At 39.7% G+C, this 22904-nt stretch overlaps 1 protein-coding gene across 1 annotated transcript in view; it reads left to right on the forward strand.

The window, feature by feature from the left end:
• Nucleotides 1-21640, forward strand: part of gfra4a (GDNF family receptor alpha 4a) — a 116447-nt gene extending 94807 nt beyond the window's left edge. Inside the window, exons 5-8 of the mRNA XM_018666276.2 lie at nt 2367-2476; nt 4204-4338; nt 15032-15201; nt 17854-21640. Coding sequence (XP_018521792.1) covers nt 2367-2476; nt 4204-4338; nt 15032-15201; nt 17854-18006 — 568 coding nt within the window. The 3' untranslated portion in view covers nt 18007-21640. The remainder of the gene's footprint in view (nt 1-2366; nt 2477-4203; nt 4339-15031; nt 15202-17853) is intronic.
• Nucleotides 21641-22904: the final 1264 nt, after the last annotated feature.

Consider the following 22904-nt stretch of genomic DNA (forward strand, 5'->3'; position numbering starts at 1 on the left):
ATCCAACAAACATGGATCAGATTTGCATTCATTTGAAGCCATGTTGGTGTCCACCTGATGAATGAGTTTCTGAGACTCACTGACCTGGAAACATGATTGATCAGAGAAATGAGACTGAAACACAACATTAAAGTAAAACCAAAACAATTGACTAAGAGTCTCTAAAAAGCTCTACTGAGCTTTAGATTTGGGTAATAATTCTCTGCATGAACAAACATTTTCTTATTGTATAAACTTAGTTTGTTCAATCTTAATATGTAATAAATATTGATTAATGCAGCTTTAATAAGGTGCAGCCTTTAACATGGAATAATTACATGGAAAATTCAGTTAATTTTAATCAAAACTCTGCTTTGGTAAATCTTACATGCAGGTTTGCACCATTGATCAATAATAATCTTTCCTGACAGTGTTCAACTTTGAGAGAATGGAGAGTCCAAAAGAGAGGCAGCTATTGAAGCTTAGCTGTCTTGAGCAATTCACTTTTATTCAACCTTGATTGTCAGAGCATTAACTGCTTCACAAAAGAGACAGTAATGAGCCAGGAGTTGTTGTTGTTGATGTTGTTGTTGGTGGTGGTGGTGATGGTACAAGTATGACATGAATAAACTGTGTGATGTGGCTTATTGTCCTGTTAGCAGCTACAATTCTAACTGAAAGCTGAAAGAGATGTTGTTGCTGACCAATGCTAGTATATTCCCAGCTGGCTACACTGGTGCAGGCCTTCATGCTGAATCCATATACTGCAACTTTACTACAGCACATGAACATAGCAAGCAAAAAGACCTCAAATCAAACTGTACTTTCAACTTAAGACTCGGATTTTTTTTTTTAAGCATGGTATTGACAGACACTGGATTACTTATCCAAGGAAGTTGCTGCAAGTTGATTACAAGTTGAATACAACATGCAGCAGTATCTTCACCACGCTTGTCTTCAGTATGAAGTGCTTTGTTGATGTGATGGCCTTGCACACTGATTTTCCCTGAGGATAATAAATGGCATTGTGTATTTAGGAAGATAGGTCTGGCTGGTATGATATGTTCATTTAGGTTTAATTAGTCAGCTGTGTTTAATTAATTCAATTGTTATACTCATTAACTGTGTTTAATTAGTTCAATTAAATTCTGTATTCATTTTCTGGGGGAGGCAGCCAGGCAGCAAGCAGCCATGTGAAATAGTCATTATTAGAATGGTCATTATCACTTGGGATTCACACATGGCTTTCCTGCCAAAGTGCTCAGGAAACATTTATTAACATGCAGCCAAGACATCATCAGGATCATCCTGTGTACAAGAGGTTATCAAAATAAGCACATTTATTCTGAGTTATATCCCTGTGTATGTGAGACACTGATGAAAAGAAATATTTCTTTCAAATTTAAACTGATTGTAAACATCCAATCAGAAAGCTAACAATGTCATATCAGGTCATTAAAATGCAGAGGCTGTGTTTCCTTCTGTCACTGGAGACTGAAAACATGGAGTTCTCAGACCCATCCAGTCAGCCTTCCTCTCTCTGACAGCAAATGGTCGCCAGCATTTAATCTAGTTCCTCTTCAAATGTCAGGAAGACAAAGGGCTTCATCTGTCACAGCTATCGATCAGGCATTATTCTCCACCGCCGCCCCGATGGATGGTGCGTCTCAAGGCCCCTGCACGGCCCGCCAATCCCACACCAGTCAGCCGGCATTAAGCAGCAGCCTGCAGAGGATGCCTTTACTTAGCGCAGCCTATGATCTTTGCGCACATCATTACAATGACATGACAAACGAGGGGAGAGCGGGGAGTTGTGGTGCCCTGAGGGGATCCTGTAGCAAATGCCAGTCGACGGGGGGCCGATGATGCGATATGATGGCTGCGATAGCCTTGTACGATGATGATGATGAGGCTAGATGTCTGGGCGGCTGGCAGGAAAGGTGAAGGAGGGAAGGCAGAGCAGCTGTGGAAGGAAGTATTTATATGGAAGATCCATATTTGTCTAATCTCCTCGCAGCCAGGCCTGCCAGACAGCACCCACGGTATTTAGAGAGTAGAGCCAAGGCCTATCTTTGCCCCTCATTGACTCTTTACAGCCTGGCAGCCTTCCAGAAGATGACAGGCCGGGGGAAAGTGGGGAGGAAGGAAAAAGAGGGATGAATGTCACCAGGGGTGACTGGAGTGGGCCTGAAGTGCTGCAGAGCAGGAGATCTTGAAGGGTGGAGGGAGTTAATGTAGGAGTATGGGTAGGCAGATGAGCTTTGTGGGTTTCAGATGCACATCCCGTCACTGAGAGAAAGCACCGGTGCCGGCCAACCATCAGTGACACGATGTGTGCAGCAGCCAAGCACGAGTAAGTGATGGATGGCATGTTATTGCTCCCACAGGTCTCGCTGGGCACAGTTCCAGTATGATTGCCAACCCTCCGAGCAGAGCGCCAGTGGCTGCAAGCAGGAGAACTACGGAGCATGTCTACTTGCGTACACCGGCCTGATAGGTAAGAACTAAATCTTTCTGTGCCAGCTCTGGCTCACCCACCTTGTGTGATGGATTGGGAACAAAAAGGTTTTAGAGGGAGGAAGGCGGAGAGCAGACAAGTGCACTGAACAGGAATCAAAAGAATGAATCAAGGATTGTGATGAGAAGCACAGTTCAGTGATCGATGGAGCGCTGATTAATGTGGCTGCAGCGTGCCCAGCCAAGTCGTTGGCATTGTAAGTAGTGCAACTACAACTATTGACTGCTGTTTTGGGAGAATTATCACTGACATGACGATGAGTGGGAGCAGGCAGAGGCGTAAAATGCGGCTTATTGTACTTTAGATAAAAACTTAACAAAGGATCACATAATGCACAAAATGTTGTTAAAAACCACTCAGTCTAAACACGTCATTATGGGACAACAATACCACACTGAACTGCTGCAAAAAGAGGGGAAAAAAGTTGTTTGGTTCGTGAGGGACTGAAGGAGACAGATAAAGGAAGACAGAGACAGAAAGCTGTGCAGCAGTGATTGGCCATTCTAGACAACTGAAGTGGAAGTGAGACTCTGAGGTGTTGTTGTTTGGAAGCCTGGGACCCAGAAAATCGATGGAGGTAAATCAGAACTTTTTCGCCACACTGCCTCAAAGTGCAGCAATTTTATTTCCCACCTCTTTTAAAAATACAAGCTACAAGGCTATATTACCCTACCCAGAGAATGACTTCCCAATCATTTCCTGCTGAAAAGCTCCAAAGGCAGAAAAGAATAAAAAGAATACTTCTGAGAGACCTCTGTGATGGTGCCTGGACTTTGCACTGTGGGCTGCTGCACTTATCAAAGCGCACTAAGCTGCCTGCCCCGGCAGATATACACGTTAGAAACCCAAACTAAAAGAAAAGCTGAACAACTGACTTTATCTGTTATATGATCAAATAAGACTCACTGAGAGATCAAGAGGAGGATATTGAATAGGCTAGTGGCTCTGTCTCTTTTTTATGCGTGTATATGATAAATACATCCACAAACAAAATAACATTTCACATAATTGCATATCAGGAAAGATCAGAGTTGTGTTTCCAATAACTGGTGTTCAACACCCATTCCTTTGAAACAGTAAATACACATAAAGAATGACTTTGTTGGCTCAGTAATGTCGAGCCCCGTCAGCAACGAGGATTGTACGAGTCAACATTTAATCACCAGGCTGCCTGCTTAACTAACCTGCCAGTACGCGTCTCTGTCTTTATACACTCCGCTTTCATCTGTTCAGCTTTTGAAATTCCTCTCACTTTCTTTCTCAGTGAATGCATTAACATGCACACCAATAACTCAGTCTTAACCTGATTAGGGCAATACTGTGATGATAGAAATTGCCTTGTGTAAATGCCTTTATTTGATTATCGTAATCAGGGTAAGGTCATAATCAGGCTAAGCATAACAAGATTAAATCAGCCAGAATTCTGCTCAAACCTTCAATTTGTCAGGACATTAAACTTCTTAGTCAGACAGTTTTTCTTTAAAAACTGCACATTTCATGAGACGCTTACAAGACAAACGTTGCTCTAAAAGACACAGGGCCACCAAATTCAGAGATTACTTCCTCTTTATGTGATCTCACTGTCAGATTCAGTGATTGTGTTGTAAACTGTGTAATGTGGGAGGTTTTAGTTGAGTATGCTAAACTGTTTAATATGCCTGTAATCATACAGAACTGTGTTGATTCCCCCCTCCTCGTCTCTACAGGAAGCACAATAACTCCCAACTACCTTGACAACTCCACATCCAACGTGGGACCGTGGTGCTCCTGCGCAGCGAGTGGCAACCACAGGGAACAATGCAACGACTTCCTCACTTTTTTCCATGACAATGTCTGCCTGAGTAAGTAACAGCTGCAGAGAGAGACCTCTGGCAACACAGTAACAATAACAACCAGGACAAGTGTGAGGATTAACAAAGTCTAACTTGTGAACAAAATAATCCATGACATTTTCACGCTGCAAACATCCTTTGATGTAGTGTAACACTTCTGTGAGTCAGTCTAAACCCAGTTACTAAAAGTATTTACATTTGCTGCTCTGAGAGCTCCCATCTGTTGGCATTTAGCCGTCTGGTAACTAGATACATAGAATGTACAGAAAATGTAATGGAATAGTTGATTATTCTTGTTCAGCATTATACTCTTACCTTTTTTGCAGAGATTTAGGGGAAAAGATTGAGACCACTCTTATCTCTTCGCCTCAGATATGGAGATTATCATAGCTGGCTTAGTTGAGTGACTGGAAGCAAAGAGACTTCTTACTAAACACACAAGATTCAGTGTGTTAACTAGTGAATGTTAGAGGTGCTGGTGGGTGTATTTTTGACTTTTGGACATAGCTAGGCTAGCTGTTTTCCCATGCTAAACTGCTAACCTAAGCTAAATGCCTACTACCTTTAGCTCTGTCTTTACAACATAGACACAACTAGTATCGATCTTTTCATCTAAATCTTGGCAAGAAAGTGAATAGAATAAGAACAATATATTTTTATTTATAGATCAATTAAACAATGTTTGGACTCATAACCTCAGTATATAAACCTAGCTACTAACCTGTTTTTCAGAGAGAAAGACAAGGAAACAGTCAACAGTCAACAGTCCTGCCCACGCTGTCTAACAAGTGATCTCTAGACCATCACTTTGTTCCATCTTTCTCTCTTTCTTTTTTTTCATCTTTGATCTCTGTTCTTAGAAAAACATCCTTGAGAAGTGATGGTGACACATCAGTGACACAGTAAAGACTTCATAGTCACTCCCTCTCCATGTGTTATTTCAGTCAATATTCATTTTCTTCTTTGCACAAATAAGGCGCGCAGACAAGCAGGCTCCTGAGTGATGGCAGCAGTGACATTAACCAAACACTACAGCTCTGGTGGCACACAGTAATGGCTTATGACATGTAATATTATTTTGTTTAGATCATCCTTGGAAATTTATCACAGCAGAAAAAATATTTATGGTAACCCAAACATGTCTCCTTTTGCAGCAGCACAAAGGATGAAACAAAGAGTGATGGCTTAACTGCAGCTGATGTTACATAATGATTATCCACCAATCCTCTTCAGTCCTTTGCCTTTTGTTGTAGCTTTTATTTGTCCAATAACACAAATAAAACAGTTCTGATGATAAGAGATCATCCCTCTGACTGAGTGATGGCACCAGCAACAGAAGAATGACACCAGTGACAAAATAATACAAACTGTAGCTGCTGGTGTCACAGCAGACACTGGAATTTATTCTGGGTTATTATTATTTCTAACAACAAAAGAAGACAAGTTCTTGCAAAGCTGTCTGCATCAGTAACAACACTGGTGACAGACCAATGACACCAGTGACAGTACAAAGCAAACTGAAGCTGCTGTCATGTGGTGACAAAAGAGAATGTCACTGTTTGTTAAAGTTGTACAAGGCTATGTCTTAGTTCAATTATGACCAAAAAAGCAGCAGCTTCTCAGCAGACATCACACATGTGACCTCTTGCTCCTGATTCAAGCAGATGCGGCTGGTTCCATTGTGGCTGCCAAAGTCCACTAGACATGTGACTGGAGATTCTCACCCACTGCTCTACTATCTTTACACAACACAACTATTTTTGCCAAACCCAGTTCTCATATCAAGTATGAAATTCATGCTACTATTTAACATTACAATCCTCTAATTACATTACTAATCTGAGAATGAACAACTGAAAGTATATCATATACATAGACATAACCTTAATTCTTTTTGATCATGACAGGACATAAAGCTGGTCTAGGTTGCTCTCCAATGATAGTCAGATGGATCCTATACTATATAGATTATAAAGGTCTTTTCTTCAACTTTAGCCAAATGTTTTGTTCAGCAATGTGCAATATATTATTAATGCTGAGTGCTCTGTAACTAAAAATATTTTGCCCAAAGAAATTTCAGTTGTAAAAATAATTTATTCCATAATTACTTTCATTGCAAATTGCCTCTCAATTTTATCATTTTTCTGGCCTTAGTGCCCATTATTATTATTATTATTGTACTCTATGATTATTAAATACCCATCCATTTTCTGCCATTTATTCGAGGCAGGGTCACAGTGGTAGCAAGCTAGGCAAGGTAGTCCATACATTCCTCTGCCCAGCAACATTTTCCAGCTCCTCCTGAGGGCTCCTGAGGGCTCCCAAGCCAGATTAGATACATAATCTCTCCAGTGGCTCATATCTGGACATCTGGAGTTTAAGAGCAGAGGGAAACAGATCTGCTTTAAACCCCATTTAGGCTGCTTTTTATGTTATAAACCCCCAGGTACAAAGGTATGGTATGGCACAGCTCAGAGTTCAGTGCAGAAACACCACGGCACCAACCCCCTCATTAAAGATGGAGGGGGAAAAAACATAAAAGCAACAATCTGGAAGAATGGCATCAATAAAAGAGAAGGGAGGATCTTCATGAGAATAAGAAATTAAGATTTGTGAAGAACAAACAGACTAAAATTTCAAGTGGCAAAGCTCACAGTACAGTAAAGCTTTTATTAATTGTGCTCAACAAAGGCATCACCACTTGAAGTACTATAATGGGTTTTAATTAATTAGTCAGTCCTTCAAAGTTGCAGCTGCAGATTTCCAAAGGGCCGAAGGAAAAATAATATTTCTTTAGATTTTATAAGATTAAAGACTGCCATTGTTTTTCCAGTGAGTAGGTTGTGTTTTTATGTTACACTCATCACTTCTCATCAGTTCACTTTAGGGCCACTGTATGCTTTAAACTTTGTTAGACATTGTTAGACGACTTTTATCAAGTTGTCTAACAATGTCTAAAACCTCCTTTGTTGTGTTTGTAACTTTCCAAAACAGACTGTTCAGCAATTGTTCCCACTTTTATGCAGTGATTGGCCTGTTATTCTCTCAAGTTGTCTCTCTTAGTTTTCACCTACTTCTATAAGTGTAACACAAAGTCTGCTTTAGTGGAGAGACTGATGGTGTTTGGCGTTAACCCCATTTGTAAAATTCACTGAGCTCTTGAAGAGAGATCAAGAACCCTTTGGCCTGTAGTAGTAGTAGACGAAACATCATGCAGTCTAGTTCGTTTCAAGCATAGCAAACCCTTTAGGAAATCAGCCTTGTAGTAGCCATTGAAATACAATAGAAAACATGCAGGACATACAGTAAATACACTGATATACAGATGGATATTCAACCTTCATCCACCCACCCAGCCCTACCTGTGAGATGACATTTGTTAAGATGCTTCTGTTGTCTAAGTAACCAATTTCAGATAGCAAATGAAATGCACATTACCCTGTAGTGAGTTAAACCTCCCAGAGTAGTCACATATGTTTTTCAACTGGTTGATGGATGTCTTGTTTTTGAGTGAAGCTCGTCGTGTGCATCCTGCAGTCAGGACTCAGACTTGCTAAGGCAGCTCCTGTGTGCTGTTTACTGTAAGCTCCTTAGAGACCCAGAAAAACAAACCTCAGACTGACTGGCCTCATTTCCCTCTGCCTGAGCAAAAAAAAGAAAAAAAAAAAAAAAGCTCCTCTTCTCCTGTCTGAGCAAATGGCTGAAGCCAAACAGCGCATACGTGATAATAAGGATGAACAAGTTTCTAATGGGCAAGGCAATTCATGGACCAGCGATGCATGTCGCACTCTCATCTCAATTGGAGTTTAGTCTTGTTTGCCAGGCGCAGGCAGGCCACACTTCTATTTTGGGGAGAAAGTGTACATAATGATTTGGCAAGGAGAGTTTGGATTCGAGCCAGTAATTGGGAAAATGAATCCGCCCTGGGAGAGCTCCTGAATGTCTTTCTTTTCCCCATGTTCCTCATGTAATCACAGTGTACAGAGAATGAAGTGTTATTCGTTTTGACTAAAGCCAAAAGACTCTCCTGTCCTTTAGTGATGGTTCTGTTTAACAAGTGGACAGCACCGTTGTCAATTAAATAAATCCTCCTGGTCTCTTTTGGTGCTTACATCTTTTTGTAACTGTATTCAGCATTATTTTGCATGCCGGGCCCCCCAGTGCTTTTGCTGTGGGGCCTCCTTGCTGAGACAGGACTTCAGATGGCCTTTGATGACTTTGTAATTGAGCGTAATTTGGTTTCCTGCTTCCGAACTAATGAGGTGGACAGAAAGAATAGTGGCAGGGAAGAATACAGTCGTTTGCAGATAGGGGAGGGGAAAAACTGCTTAAAAAATACCCTCTCTCGAGTGAGCGCACTCAGGTTTTAAAAACAGCTGTCACCCTGCCTTACCTCCTCATCACAGCCATAATAACCACATCACTATGCAGAGCAGCAGCTCTGGACTTCTTCGTTCTCGGAAAGCTGAGTGTGTCAGGGAAAAATGAGAGGACAGATGGAGGTGAAGCTCATTTATTTCTGCAATTATTTTAATTTTTCTGGAAGTTAAATTGTTGGTGTAACAGGAGAAAGAGAGGGTATCCAGTAATATGTCAGGAATGTTGGGGACAGGAAAGGGGTGTGCACAGGATGTGCTCTGCAGTGTGACTTCAGGTGAACCTACGAAGTCAGTAACAAAACAAAAAAAAGCCTCCAGGGAGAAAGTTAAAAGTCAAAGAGATGCAAGATGGCGGTGCTTAAACAGCCGTGTCCAAACATTTACAAAGGAACTGTCACAACAGCTTACCACTGAAGATATCAATTGGCATTTCATCTCTGCGTGACGGCGGGTGGCAAAGCACGGTGGCGAGCAGCTGGAGTTGCACCCCTCACTTCTCTCATCCGTCAGCCTGCCAGGGGATTGCTGCACTCTGCCGAGCGCTAACTGCGCACTTTGAACACGGCGGCACACTTTCCCACCTGTCCTACCAATGCTAATGACCCACCGCACCATTAGCACGCTGGTCCACAGGCTCTACTGCAAGGTGCTGATGTATACACACCCTCAGTCATGCTCAATCTGTTTTCCTCGCTATTGACTAGTTTCTGTTGTGTTGCAACTTTCAGATTCTCTAATTAGCTGCAGAGCTGGCAATAAAATTGCGCGGGCCTCCCATCCACCAACTCCATCTTTTATCTAGTAGTTGATGCTCAGTGTTGCACCAGTGGAGGGAGTCGAGTCCAGGCTCTGCATTGATTGATGCAGAATTTTGTTTGCAAAGGCAAACTACCTCAGGTGGATGGATCAATTTATTATGATCCTGTGAGAAATCAGTATTTGTGTGTCACACCCCAATACTCCACTTTGAAATCCCATCACTAATAACCAGCGAGTCGCTTCTGAAATCTGAGGATTTTTGCTGGGAACAGATGGAATAATGGTGTGATTCTCATGTCTAAGCACCCACATCCATCTTACAGTATAAGCTGGGGATATTAATTGATGAATCTCTCATTCATGTCTTCATTTGAGCATATTTTAATTGAAATGACTTTCATGCAAACGTAATTGGTGCCGAGTAGCCCATTAGCCAAATGAAAATGAATGCTTGTAGAATATTAATTCGTCATATGATCGTAAGTCATTCTGGTTGGGGAAAATCCAGGAACTTGATGTAATGGGTTCGCTTTGGGGTGAATAAAATCGTATAAATCCTCCACACAGTAAATTATACATAGTACAGAATGTACATACAGTGACATTCCTCCCAGTCATAGCCTACTCACTGTAAGTGGCCTATTTAAATATTCAGTGTGACTGTTATATCCTTACAGACAACTGACAGATGAAAAATTGAAAGGCTGACAGGCGTTTTAAACCCATTTGTAGAGAACTAAGTCAAAGTTCAATCCTACTTTTCTTTTATTTTAAATTTTGTTTATAGTTGTATGACTTGTCAGCACCATCCTACTTTTCTTCTAAACACTGAGAAAGTATTTGGCCATACAGAGAATCTCCCTCTTATCATCTCTTACAGTGCTGACAGTGAAGGCATAAACAATTCTGTTTCAGTCAGGTGAGGATTCAAACCCCATGCATCAAAAACATCTGTTTATTTAACTGAACCACATCCAAACTTGAACATCTGTTCCTTTTACAACTGTGAAAGAGGGGAAAAGATCTCTAAAGATTCACATTCCTCCAGTCATCATTATCAATATGCAACATGTTTCAGCAAATTAACAACAATGACTGACACCTAGTAGTTTGTGTTTGTAAACATATTAGAACAAGTACATGTACTGTGAAGATTTGGCAGTAAGGGATCAAACCTTGGTCTTGGTGAATTCTTTCTGTAGAGCATGTTCACTGTTGGTATGTTTAAGCAGCAGTATAATGTAAATATATGAGTAAAAAAAGGCTTGGACTGAAACCTTTACTTGGATTAATAAAGTTTTTGGCAACTTGGGAGAGCAACAACACATTAGCATCCAGCGGCTCTCTCTTTAGCTGCTAAATATTCCACAATGTGCAGTAACTAGTCATTAACTTGTCTGTGCTATTTGCTGCTGGGCAGGTAGTGTATAGTGGGTTTATCAGAGCTTGTTTGCTGAAAATGACTATACCTGCCGGTGCTAGAAATAAGGCTAATAGAGTTTGCAGACTTAAAAACAAAACGATGTGCTTAAAGCAGCTAGAATCACTATGTTTATGTTTATAAAGGATCAAATGACTGTGTAATGTGAAAGGGGTCGCTCATTATGATGACCCCACAGAAAATTAGAACCGGAGCTTATAGGTTTCCTCAGTTCTGCAGAGCATTACAGTGTCTTTAAGGTCATTGTTCAGCTTTTCGCCCTCAATTTTCACTTTCACCACTCTTATAGTGCTATTTTCAGATGCAGGTGGCTGTTTTCAAAGAAAAATCTCTAAAAAAAATCCCCATTGTACTCTACCTGTTCAGCATTAGACTGCAGACAGACAAAGGGGTTAATTGTTTACTGTAGTGGGGCATTTAGCAGCTAAAGAGCCTGATATTTTTCTCAGGAATTGGTGGAGATCCAAAGCGAAGAGCTAAAGGAAGAGTGAATATTGGACTGTGGGTGACTGTATGCTAACAAGTTTGCCATATCAACTGTCATATCAAAAGGTGATAAATTTGTCATCTCCAAGTGGCCAAAAATCAGTTATTACACATATAGGTAAGTTTAGGTAAATTCTCTGTGCAACTAAATGACACATTTTAACATAACACAGTCATTTCATGCTTTGTTTGTATGAAAATATTGATTCGTGCAGCTTTAAGTAAAAGTCCTCAGCCAGCACAATGTTAGATTTTTGAAATCCAGATTTCAGTGGAACAAACTTAAAGTACTTTATAAAATGATATGTTTAGTGTGTAAAATCTTGATCTGAAAAGCTACATAAACTGGAAACAGTCTAGTAAAGTACAAGTACTTCAAAATTGTACTAATGTACAGTATTTGACTAAATGTACTTTTACATTTGATCACTGTGTATGAGTTTATAGTTTCCCTCTAGCATGAGAAGCAAAAAGAAGAAAAGACACTTTAAACTTATCAAAAACTCCTTTTATCTGCGACACTTATCTTTTGTCACATACTGTATAAACAAGATAGATGGTGGATCCCACCTGCTGTACTGTAGCATTTACATTGCCTTTGAGCCTTACCACCCACTTCACATCACCATCCATCAAACATGCTCTAAAAGTTTTAAACTATAACATAAAGGTACAATGAGATAAAATCCACTCAGGAAAGTGTTTTGAACTGACAAGCAGAAAGACAGGTCGTGATTTCTCAAAATGCTGTGGGTAGTGGCAGCGGGAGATGACATGGCTTTTAATTTTGGTACTTTTGTTGAACATAATTGTTCACTGCTGTTGCCAGCTGGCAAATCAAAATCTATTTAACATTACCATTGTTTAGTGAGGGGATGTTATGACTCAGCTGTCGTACCGCTGTGGCTAGAAGAGTGTTTATGTGTTCAGCCATTATTTAAAGACTTGATATTTGCCACCTGTGAGTAGTGATGTCACCCATAGTCTGTGGGCATTGTGTCTTTATTTTCAAGTGCAACTGATGTATACATGTGTTATATCAGGCTGTCAACAATAGAGAAATTGTGCAGTGTCGACTCTCATTTCTCTCCTTTTTTCTCTTAAGTGTTGAGGGTGACAATAGGAGCAGCAACAGCCAATCAGTGAGCTCACTTGTTCTATCCAATCAGCAAATACCTTCCCACTCTTTCATAGCTTTATTGTGTAAGACATAGTAGCGGTGTCCTAAATGGAAAAAGTTTTACATTAAGTTTGTTTTATAAATTTCTACCCTCAAGTGCACTCATTTATTTCAAACATGTATTTTGATGAATTATCAGCATTGCATAATGATATGATTAATTTCCACTTTTCTCTTCTAGTGCTGCAGTAGAGGATTTTCAGCACATATTGGTGGTTTGTGTGTGTTGGCGCTTCACTGCCCATGACCCTGTGTAGAGCTCATATTTTACTAAAGAGAGAATCCTGCCAGGTTGAGAGGGTCTGAGAGTCTATGTCCTTGGCTTTTACTGAGTGAATGAAAGCACTGGAAAAAAATATGACAATACTACAGCATAATTCATAGAATTTTGACCTTACTTTGAAATCAATCATCAAACATTGTACACATAACTTTCATCTAGATTATAAATTGCATAAGGCTTAAAATTTTAAAAAGTAAGACCTTCAGTTCTAGGACTACAGCACATCCATCATCAACTACAGGTGAAATTAAGCCCAGAAGCATTTTGGAAAGATTCTTTTTAACCCTCTGTCCTGTTAGCTAAGGCTACTCAACTGGTTAATTAAGTCAATTGAATGTTATTGTTGAATGCCTGATTCCCTAAGAGCAATATGTTAGTATGTGTTTGTGTTAAGAAAGAAAGCCAAGAGCCTCGATGAAGAATCCTAATCAAGGCCTTCAAATAGTCCTTGATTAATCTTCAAATAGTTCAGGAGATTTAAACACAACATAAATTTAAGCCAGATAACAATAAAACAATATTACAACTTGTGGTTAATTAACATTTTCTCTCCATAATATCACACACACACACATACACACAGTGTTGATTACATCATTTAACAAAATACAAAACAACAACTTAACTGCCACAGGCTCGCCAGTATGAGAGGTTATTAAAGGTCTAAATACCACTTGCTTTCAGACACCATTATAATGTCCTGTGTACAATAACATACTTTCCCCACACACCCACACCACTAATACCTCCTTACATTCGTAATCATACTCCATTACTCTCTGTAGTCTCCATCTGGGACTGTCCCAGCTACTGCGTGGGAGACAGTTCAGGATTCTTCCAGTAGAAATGTTATTTATTGGAGGTGGGAAAGTTAATTAGACATGTATTTATCAAACTTCATCAGTTAGTGCTCATCCTTTACACCTGCAGGAGTCTCCATAGTTACAGTGGGTGTTTTCCACCCTCCGGCCACAGGGGGCTGTACCAAGGCCAATATGGCTTGGTGCACCAGACCAAGAAGACTTAGACAAGCAGCACAAAGATGAGATTTATGCTTTATCTGAAGCCAAACACCTACTCACTGTGTTTTTCACATACTGCTATACTGACATATTATTATTTTCTCTTACAGCCGCTATTATTTTTCTCAGCTTTACTACTCTTCTTTCACACACACACACTATAATTTGTTTCTTGGACATACTGTCAGTCTCAGTCACACACACACCACAACTCTCTAACAAACAGCATTCACACCACTCTTCTGTCTCACTGCACTGAGGTAACAGTGCTGTACATGAGATTATGATGGTGTGTGAGTGTAAATTATAGCTCTAAGAAACTCTCCTACATTGTTACGCACTTTTCAACAACTGACAACACTACACTGTTATGTTTATATAGAATTCCCTACAGCATGTCCTATATGTACAGACTAGTAAATGGAGGCTGATTTTGAATGCAGCCTTTGTGTTGAAAGCCAGCAGGAAGGTCAGAAGTGAGTATGTCAAATTGACTCAGTGTCTGGGAAATTTTCACCTCTGTCTTTTAATGCTACCCCACAGCTTTTTATGTAAGCCAGTCAGCAAGCTTGCTGACCAAAAAAAAAATAACTTAATTCATTCATTATTCATTATTATTCGTTGCTTTATATCATGACCAGCGATCTCCTTTTGCTATTCAAATTTGCCGTTAAGTGAACTTCCATTATCCAGAAATCTGTTCTCTGTGGAGGGAGTATTTTTCTCTTTAACTACTCATGCATCACTTCTTTTGTGCAGAGAACTGTACAACGACTTTTCATTTTTTTTTAAATGATCAAATCCTGTTTATTTCAGTACCACTTAGTGACTGTGGCTGAGGAGACAGGTGTATATATGTGTAAATGTTTCTGACTAAAGGGAATATGGTCCTGCAGCCGCCTCATGACTCTGAAAGGTTGATTTTCCCTCACATTCCATGACTGCATCATAATTACAGTCCCCCAGTACATAATTATAAAGTGACCAATCACATTAAAAAGAGTCATGCAGGGAAAAAGCAAGAGGACACCAGAGGTGATGGCTGATGTGAAAATGAGACAAGTCTTTGCAGTGTGGATGTGCAGATTTGATCTATTAAGGTGCCAGTCATGTCTCTTTATAAACAATGTCGCTGCTGCTCTTGTGTTCTAGAAAATGCCATCCTGGCCTTCGGGAATGGTTCTGATGTGAAAACGGGTGCCAGCCAGCCCGGGATGCCCAGTCCAGCGACGGACAACCAGATCCCATTCTTGGCAACCACCGCCCCGGGCGTCTCCATGGAAACAGAGCAGAACATTCTGCGAGCACAGATACCTACTCAGGTGAGACAAGATGGAAGACTGAAAATGTGATGTACAACCTTTTCCAAACAGAGAGGCACTAATGGAGCCTCACTCACAATTGGGTCATATGGCTGCAGATGCCTTGGCATGTTTGTTTTAACCTCCTGGCAGCTACAGACAGGTGGGATTTACAATACCAGACTGTGTCAGGTACAAAGTCAGTCACACTAAAAATGAGATGAAGACACAGAAACTGTATCTGTTTGCTACTTTGTGCACAATGTGAATTTTTACATGTATATGTATTTGGCAGAGGCCTTTGTCCAAAGCAATAATCTAAGCTACAGTAGTTCAAGGAGAAGTCCTCATGAATCAGTGCCACAATGCTCAGTTTCAGTGAGGTGACTTTATACAATAAAATATAATCATCAGTAAGTTTCTTAAACGTCAGTTTCTTCTGCTTAAGTTCAACCAATGTAGGATTTTTAGGGCCCATTTTAATATTCATGAGTTAAATAAAAATCTAGCAACAGTACTTTATAAGCCAACAACTCTTTAATATACCAACACTCAAAAAACACACTGTGTACAAACTGTGACAACCTGGTATTAGCTGATTAAGTCAATACTGACCATGCACTACTGCTCACTAAAGACTAACCTATCATGGTGTTTATCGTAGGGATGTTTGAAAGAATGAATGAGGCTTTGAAGCTTTAAAATTGGATGTAACTTTATTGATCCCAGTGGGGTCATTAAGCAGCAGTAAAAGGATTCCACACACACAACAAGAAAAAAAGTTTAAACAACTGAAACAAAGAGAATCAGAATGTAAACAAACATTTTATTATGGATGACATAGTTCCATATAAATGTTAATTGCCCAGTGATTATAAATGTAAACACAAACTTCTTAACTTAAAATATGAAACATACTGTATAGAGTTACATATATAAACATGTCATCAAAAAGGAAAGTGTATAAAAGTATCAGTTTGGATGTTGGAAGCATTAAAAGTTTGTCAGCTGCCACTGTAGAAACAGAAGTATTGAGAGTTGTGTTTCTGGTTTAGTGTTTGTCACACATCTTTCAGTGTGAACATATAAAATAACTGTCCCATATTCATAACCGCTTCATCAACAGTATAAACTGGTTCTGTAAACATCATTAATGTAACCAATACAATGAAGAAGTAAAGTAAACAACAGTTGAACATAAATTTTAATGTGGACAGTCTGTTTTGCATTACACACAGATTTTAATAATGAGGAGAAATTTATAAATAATATACTTCACTTCAGGCTGAGGAAATTTGTTCCATGCATTTGGTTCCTAATGGGAACCCAAAAATGCTGTAGATAACATAATTGACAATTCGCCAACAGATATAAATAAACTTCACAAGCTAAATGTATAACTAGGCCACTTACTTATTTCCAGAGGGAAAACTGAAGAAAAGGGCCAAAAGCCCAAATTACATGTTCCCGCCTCAGGTCCTCTGAACGCCTCGTCCCACACATGATTGTTCCAACACTCTTTATCATCCTCTGTATCTCAGTAAATGTTATTCTACAGAGATAAGGTAAACAGAAAAGTGACACTTTGTTAAACATGGACATTTTGTCACCTGATAGCCCAGTATCAACCCAGGATCAAATAAAGTGCCACGGAGGCGACACCAGTCAAGAGTTAATTAAACCGGTAAATTAGCTCTGGACAGCTGCCTCAGAGTCATACCATCAGATGTAATGAGTCTTCAACCAACATCATGTCACATTTAAATAACTGTTACTGATAAATCAACAAAAATTAAATTGACACCGGAGATGTTGCTGTGCATTTCAATCAGCTCTGGTTTGTCAACAGTAGCAAAGTTTGTGAATAAGGAAGACTCACATAGCAGTGTTAAGGTTTATAGTTTTTACTTGTTTTCTTAAATAAAAAAAAACAAAACACTGAGATCTTTTGGGAGAAGCAAATCAGTTTTAACTAATTTACCGGGCTCTTAGTTGTGTTCCTCGAGACATTTCTGTGCAGTTTTTGTGATGTGGTGGGAGCATTGTCCTGCTGGGGGAGGTCCCTGCCATTGGGGAGTGGTTGGTCTGTAGCAATATTTAGGTATGTGGTACATGTCAAAGTAACATCCACCTAAGATTCCCAGTAGAACACTGCATTTTAATGAGATGATCAATGTTATGCACTTTATCTGTCATTGGTTTTAATGTTGTGTCACAAAACATTATTTAAAAATTGGTTCTTTCATAGACTTATGCCACCAACAGCTGTAAAAGCAAGAGACAGAAACCAGGAGATTGGACAGGCACAGAAAACAAAAAGAGAGAAGAGCCATAGATATCTGTTGGGTAAAAGAAGTTGCAGTGTGTAGGATGGAGAGAGAAGAGGAGAATAATCTAAAGATGGAGCCCAACTGATTTAAGAGTTTACTCTGAAAATGTTTGCAGAAAAAAAAAACATCTCTCACTGTGAAATTGCGTCTGACTGATAAGTGGCAATGTCCTCTTCGCCTTCTCCCGTCTTTTTCAACTGTGTAAGTGGAAAATTTGGCCATTATATGCACATAGTTGCTCATAAAATTTCTACTTCCTGATCAGTTTTTTTCTCACTGCTTGCCCTGAAAAGATGTTGAATCTGGAGACATAACTAACCGCATCACATCCGTTTCCTCTCAGGTGAACGAGAACGACAGATTGTGGGGCGATGAGGAAGACTCTACTCTTCCGTCTCCAGGCCTGTCGGATCGCGGAGTCGAGCCCGTCTGCCTGTCCCTGCTCTTAGGCCTCGGCTGGCTGCTGTCCACCCTCCTGCTGCTGCTCTCTGACTAATAAGAGGCCTCGCTCACTTGGCCTCCATGGACAAAACTCCAGACCTGGGGGGGAGGGTGGGGTTGAAAGAGAGAAAGAGCCATTTCTATGTGTCAAATGACAGTGGGGGAAAGGGTCGACTTTGTCCTGCCCCGCTCCCCTCTCCCTCTCTGTCACAAAAATCACACTTAATCTCTTTTTGTGAATCATGACTCAGAGCAGATGTGTTGTGCTGTGCAGCCCACGCCCCTTGTGATGACCACCAAAAAGGGTGCCGCTACTGCACCACTGGGGGGGGGGACCAGGAAGTACACACCTCATTTCTTGCTTCACGCCTGCACAAACACAAACTGTTACAAGCGACACACACGCAGACTTTGCTCATCTGAATATAATGTCCAAGTTACAGTGAAAAGGGCCAGTGGGTTCAGAAGGTGTACAGTGAAGAGACACTGAAGATGCAGTGGAGGAAAACTATTAAAAAATCTATATAAAAACAAAAAAAATTATCTTTTTTTGTCCTTGAACATTCCTTGGTGTAAAAGAAAAATATTAAATGTTAAGACTTTTCTCTCAGATGAGCTGTGATGAAGTGTTCCATGAAATTTAAGGTGGATGTGTGTATGTCCTACCACATGCAGCACTCTGCTCATTCAGCTTTGCTTTTTATTTCAACGCCACAGTTTTCATTTTAATTTCACAAAATTTTATTACCTGAAATGTTAGATGGACACACATTACTATCGAGTCAAATCACAATGAAATTCTTTGACTGTTTGCTGTTGTGTTTTAAGTTGCAGGTATGAAGAGTTCATTTCCAAATAAAAAAAAATATAGAAAAAATTATAATTGAAATTTAACAATATTAAGAAGATCTCCCAAAGTCTGTGAATGTGTTATTTTGTTGAACAAGGACCTACATTACTTATTAGCCTTCAATGTATTGTAAATTGTTTTAATTTTAATGCTATAAATCATTTCACATGAGCAGATGTCATTTTTTTTGCAAATGGTGGATACCTCACTTTGGAAGGGGACTCTTCATATTCATTCATTAAGCTTTAAGTGTGAAGGCCTGAAAAATGTGTGGGTCTGTTTCTCTTCAGAAATGTAAAAAAAACATTATATGGTTTTGGTGAAGTAACAAGAGATGGAGACGAGTTTCTATTTTTTAAATGTATATGTGGACTTTGCCGCAGAGAAAACGGATATCTATCAACAAGTTTGTGACCAATCATGCTTTGCCGCCGGTAACTTGTGTTGGCTCACTACCTGCTGGGACTCTTTCCCTCAACTTGGGACGATTTACAAAATGTACTGTAAAGCACAGCTCTGCTTTGTGGAGCGGATATGTCTATAAAGTGTGAAACGTATGGTGAGAGACCAAGGTGGTTTAAGAGCAAAAATCTCTTAACAGGGAATGTGTCATCTTCAGTACTGCCATTGAGTCTTGCCATTCAGTTATCTGAAGAAACACCCATTTGTTTCACAGCATTGTTAAATGACACAACATATGCTGGTTTTAACACAAAGAAAGAAAAGGCGTTGCTACAAGCAGACCTGATGAAAATGACACATTCTGTTTCACAGTTGGACCTAACAAAGCTAACACACTATAAGCTCATAATATTGTCATAACAGCACAAGAGTTGTTGGATTTTGCCTGCCAAGTTCTACAAGAGGGAAAAAATTGTTTATGGTTCCTCAGTCATGCCTGTGTAGATCTGAAATTAGGGTTTAAAGGGCCTGGTCACTACACAATATTTTCTCACTTACCTCTAATGGTATCTATAGTTTAGTTGTGTTTGTCCAGCTTTCACAGAATTGTGTGCTCGGTTACAAACAAGGCCTAATCTAATGTTGAATCACAAGATCATTTTGTTTTGAGTTTCAGGTTATAGATAGGTCCAATGCAGTCACAAAAGCATTTTACTGCCCATACAATTCCTACTCCCAAATACTGTTTCTTGTTTCCAACATACAGTGTATGTAATTAGGCATATTATTAGCCCATTTTCTAACTTGTTTGAAGCAGTGTCAACTCTTTTTTTGGCCACCTCTCACTATAAGTGTCCTTTAGACTTTTGACTCAATGTTAATATGAATATAGTCACTGTCTGGTGGAAACGTTGCGTGTCCATCACCGTTACTTTTCAGGAAACTAAAAACTACTCATTTAACATTACCAATGTTACCATTTTGCCAACAAATACAACATAAGTTTAGCTCCTCAGCCAACTTAACTCAGTGCCAACTTAACATGGAACCTGGTGGACCTCTGTTATTTATGATGTGGTTTAACGGATCACTTGTCACAGTTGCCTAATTATGTTGCTTGAAAAGGGGAAAATGCTGTGCTCACTGAAAACAATAGAAGCTGAATTGGAATTAGCTTGTGACAGTTTTTCATCAGTTGTAGTGGCTGTGAAATCAATTTCTAAACATCGTATATGAGCCCGGTGTTTTAATTGACCAATGAGGTTTCCTCCCAACAGCAACAATATGTTGATTAGTGCAGCTTTAATATGCTACTTAATGGTATATTGTGTAAAACAAATGTATCACTACAGCAAAGCTAGCCTGGAGATAATAACTTCGTAAGCGTTGTCAGTGGTCACAGTAGTAGAACATTATGTGACTCTAACAGTAATACTTATGCTGTGGCAGCAACATGTGATCATATGTTAAGATTTGGCTGCTCTGTACTGTTGATACCCTTATGTTTCAGCAGTGAACACTATTAAATGCAGTCTCAAGCAATTGGCCACAAACTTGTCTTAAAAGAGAGAAGAAGAAAGAGTCCCTGCAAAACTGTCCACACTAAGGTCTGTGGATTCACCAGACTAACTGGGACTTTGCTAATGAAAAGACTTATTGAGTTTTTTTGGGGGGGGTGGCAGCAGAATTTTAAAAGGCAGATATCTGTGAGCTTGGGAACATAAAATTAAATCGTTCTGCATGGCTAGATTCAGTGCCACAAGATATAAGTGAGAAAATGTTTTTTTGTGAATTGTGTGAACTAACCCTTTAAACTTTCAACTAAGAAAATCACAAAAACTGCAGTCATGTGGTTTCCTGGTGATAAGAGTCTGAGTGATACCTCTGGTCTTCACAAAGCCTCTGTCTCTTATCATGATGTGTCACCAGCCGAACTCTGTTGCCCCATTTTGATTTGTCCTGTGCTTTATCAGTCAGTGGACGTGCCATCTCGTCCTCTGGCGTCGTGAGGTGACTGACCAACCCTGTTCCCTGTTCATCTGCACAGGCAGAATCCCAGATGTGACATGTGTCACTTCCTGCAAATAAAGATGACACTGTAAATGGAGGTGAATTCTGACCACTTTTCTTGTGCAGAGTGGAGGGACTTTTTTCACCTGTCTAGAAATTTTTGGTCCCATGACAAGATGTGACTCTTGACCCCGATCCAGACTCATCTAATTTCAGCATCACCTCTCTGCATTTCAGAGGAAGTACTCAACCTTTTCCTCCCTCAAGCAGTGCCCCTGGCATTCAGTTAAAGTCCATTTTTCATCACACACAGGGAGTGATTTGTAAAGATGTTATAGTATAGTGTATATACTACACAGTGTATACCATATATATGATGTCTATAACATTCATACCTTGGGTAATAATAAAAAGGATTTTATCCAAAGTTTTGCTTTTGATATGTCAGAGAAAATCACTGAGAGGCTGATTCTGACATCAAAACTTTACAAAGCACAACTTTGAGCACAAACCTGTGCATCAGAAACTTTAATAAATGAGACCCCTGGTGTAAACAAACCTAGAGCAAATTTGTGTTTCCTCCAGCTTGCTGTATACCTTAAGGCCATGGTGCAGGGATGCATTTGTGAGGCAGCTGAGGTGAGGCACACATCAGCTGGAAAATATGGCTTAAGTGGAAGACAATAACATTTGTAAACTGCAAAGTACCTGATGTAAATTTAAAAGATCACTGCGTCATTGGCTCATCAACATTGCTTGTTTTCACAAAAGCAAAGGCTCAGGCAGTCATTCTTTTACAAAGTGAGCCTCCAGCTGCCTGTGTGCCACCTGTGCTTTGCATATGGCGGCTGTAATTGGTGCCAGTCTCCATGTTTTGGGTCATCAGCTATGTGGGACAGACCTCCTGCTGTCCCACATACTGTAGCTGTTGGGTCCATGGCTGCTGCAGGCTGATAAAAGGCTAAAAATCTGACCACCAACAGGAAGGTGAGTACAGTATGAGGTCTGAAATTAACTAGCGGTATGGGGTTTTAAACATCTATAACAGGGTTCCTTAACCTTTCTTGACCTGTGACATTTTTAGGTCCCCAACTTCTTCTCTCCATCGATTAAAGATCCATCAAGGCTAGACAACAACTAAATTGAATGTTATGAATTTATAACTTCAGTTATCCATGTTTATATGCAGTTAAAGGTTTGTTTACATCATTTTTATATTTGCAGTTTTGGTCAATAGGGAAACATGTTTATTTTTCTATCTGTACATACAGCATTGGTGAATATAGTTACTAACAGACATGGTCAAAAAAATATATGATTTGAGTTATATTATCACTGCTCAGTTTTGTGTTACACTATCTTTTTTCTTTCTTTTCTTTTTTCTTTTCTGTTGTTGGCCTTTGTTTTTCCTCTTAAACGACATAGAGTGAAGGCAAAAAACAGTGTAGTAAGTATATGGAAAATATAGTAAGAAGTGGGGGAAAATCATTATTCCATCATAAAGTTGTGGTATGAACTGTCTCTAGATGGTGTCAGTCTGATTTGAGTTTGGTGGTTCTTTTGCTGGCATTTACACCAACAGCAGTAGATGAAAAAATGATTATTGGACAATATTTCCATGCAAAAAACACTACAACATTCCAGAAAAGGTGGAACAACTGTTCCTGTTTGTTTCTTGTTGTGGTCAGAGC

Source organism: Lates calcarifer, linkage group LG19, assembly GCF_001640805.2.
Source record: "Lates calcarifer isolate ASB-BC8 linkage group LG19, TLL_Latcal_v3, whole genome shotgun sequence".
NCBI classification, from domain to species: domain Eukaryota; kingdom Metazoa; phylum Chordata; class Actinopteri; family Centropomidae; genus Lates; species Lates calcarifer.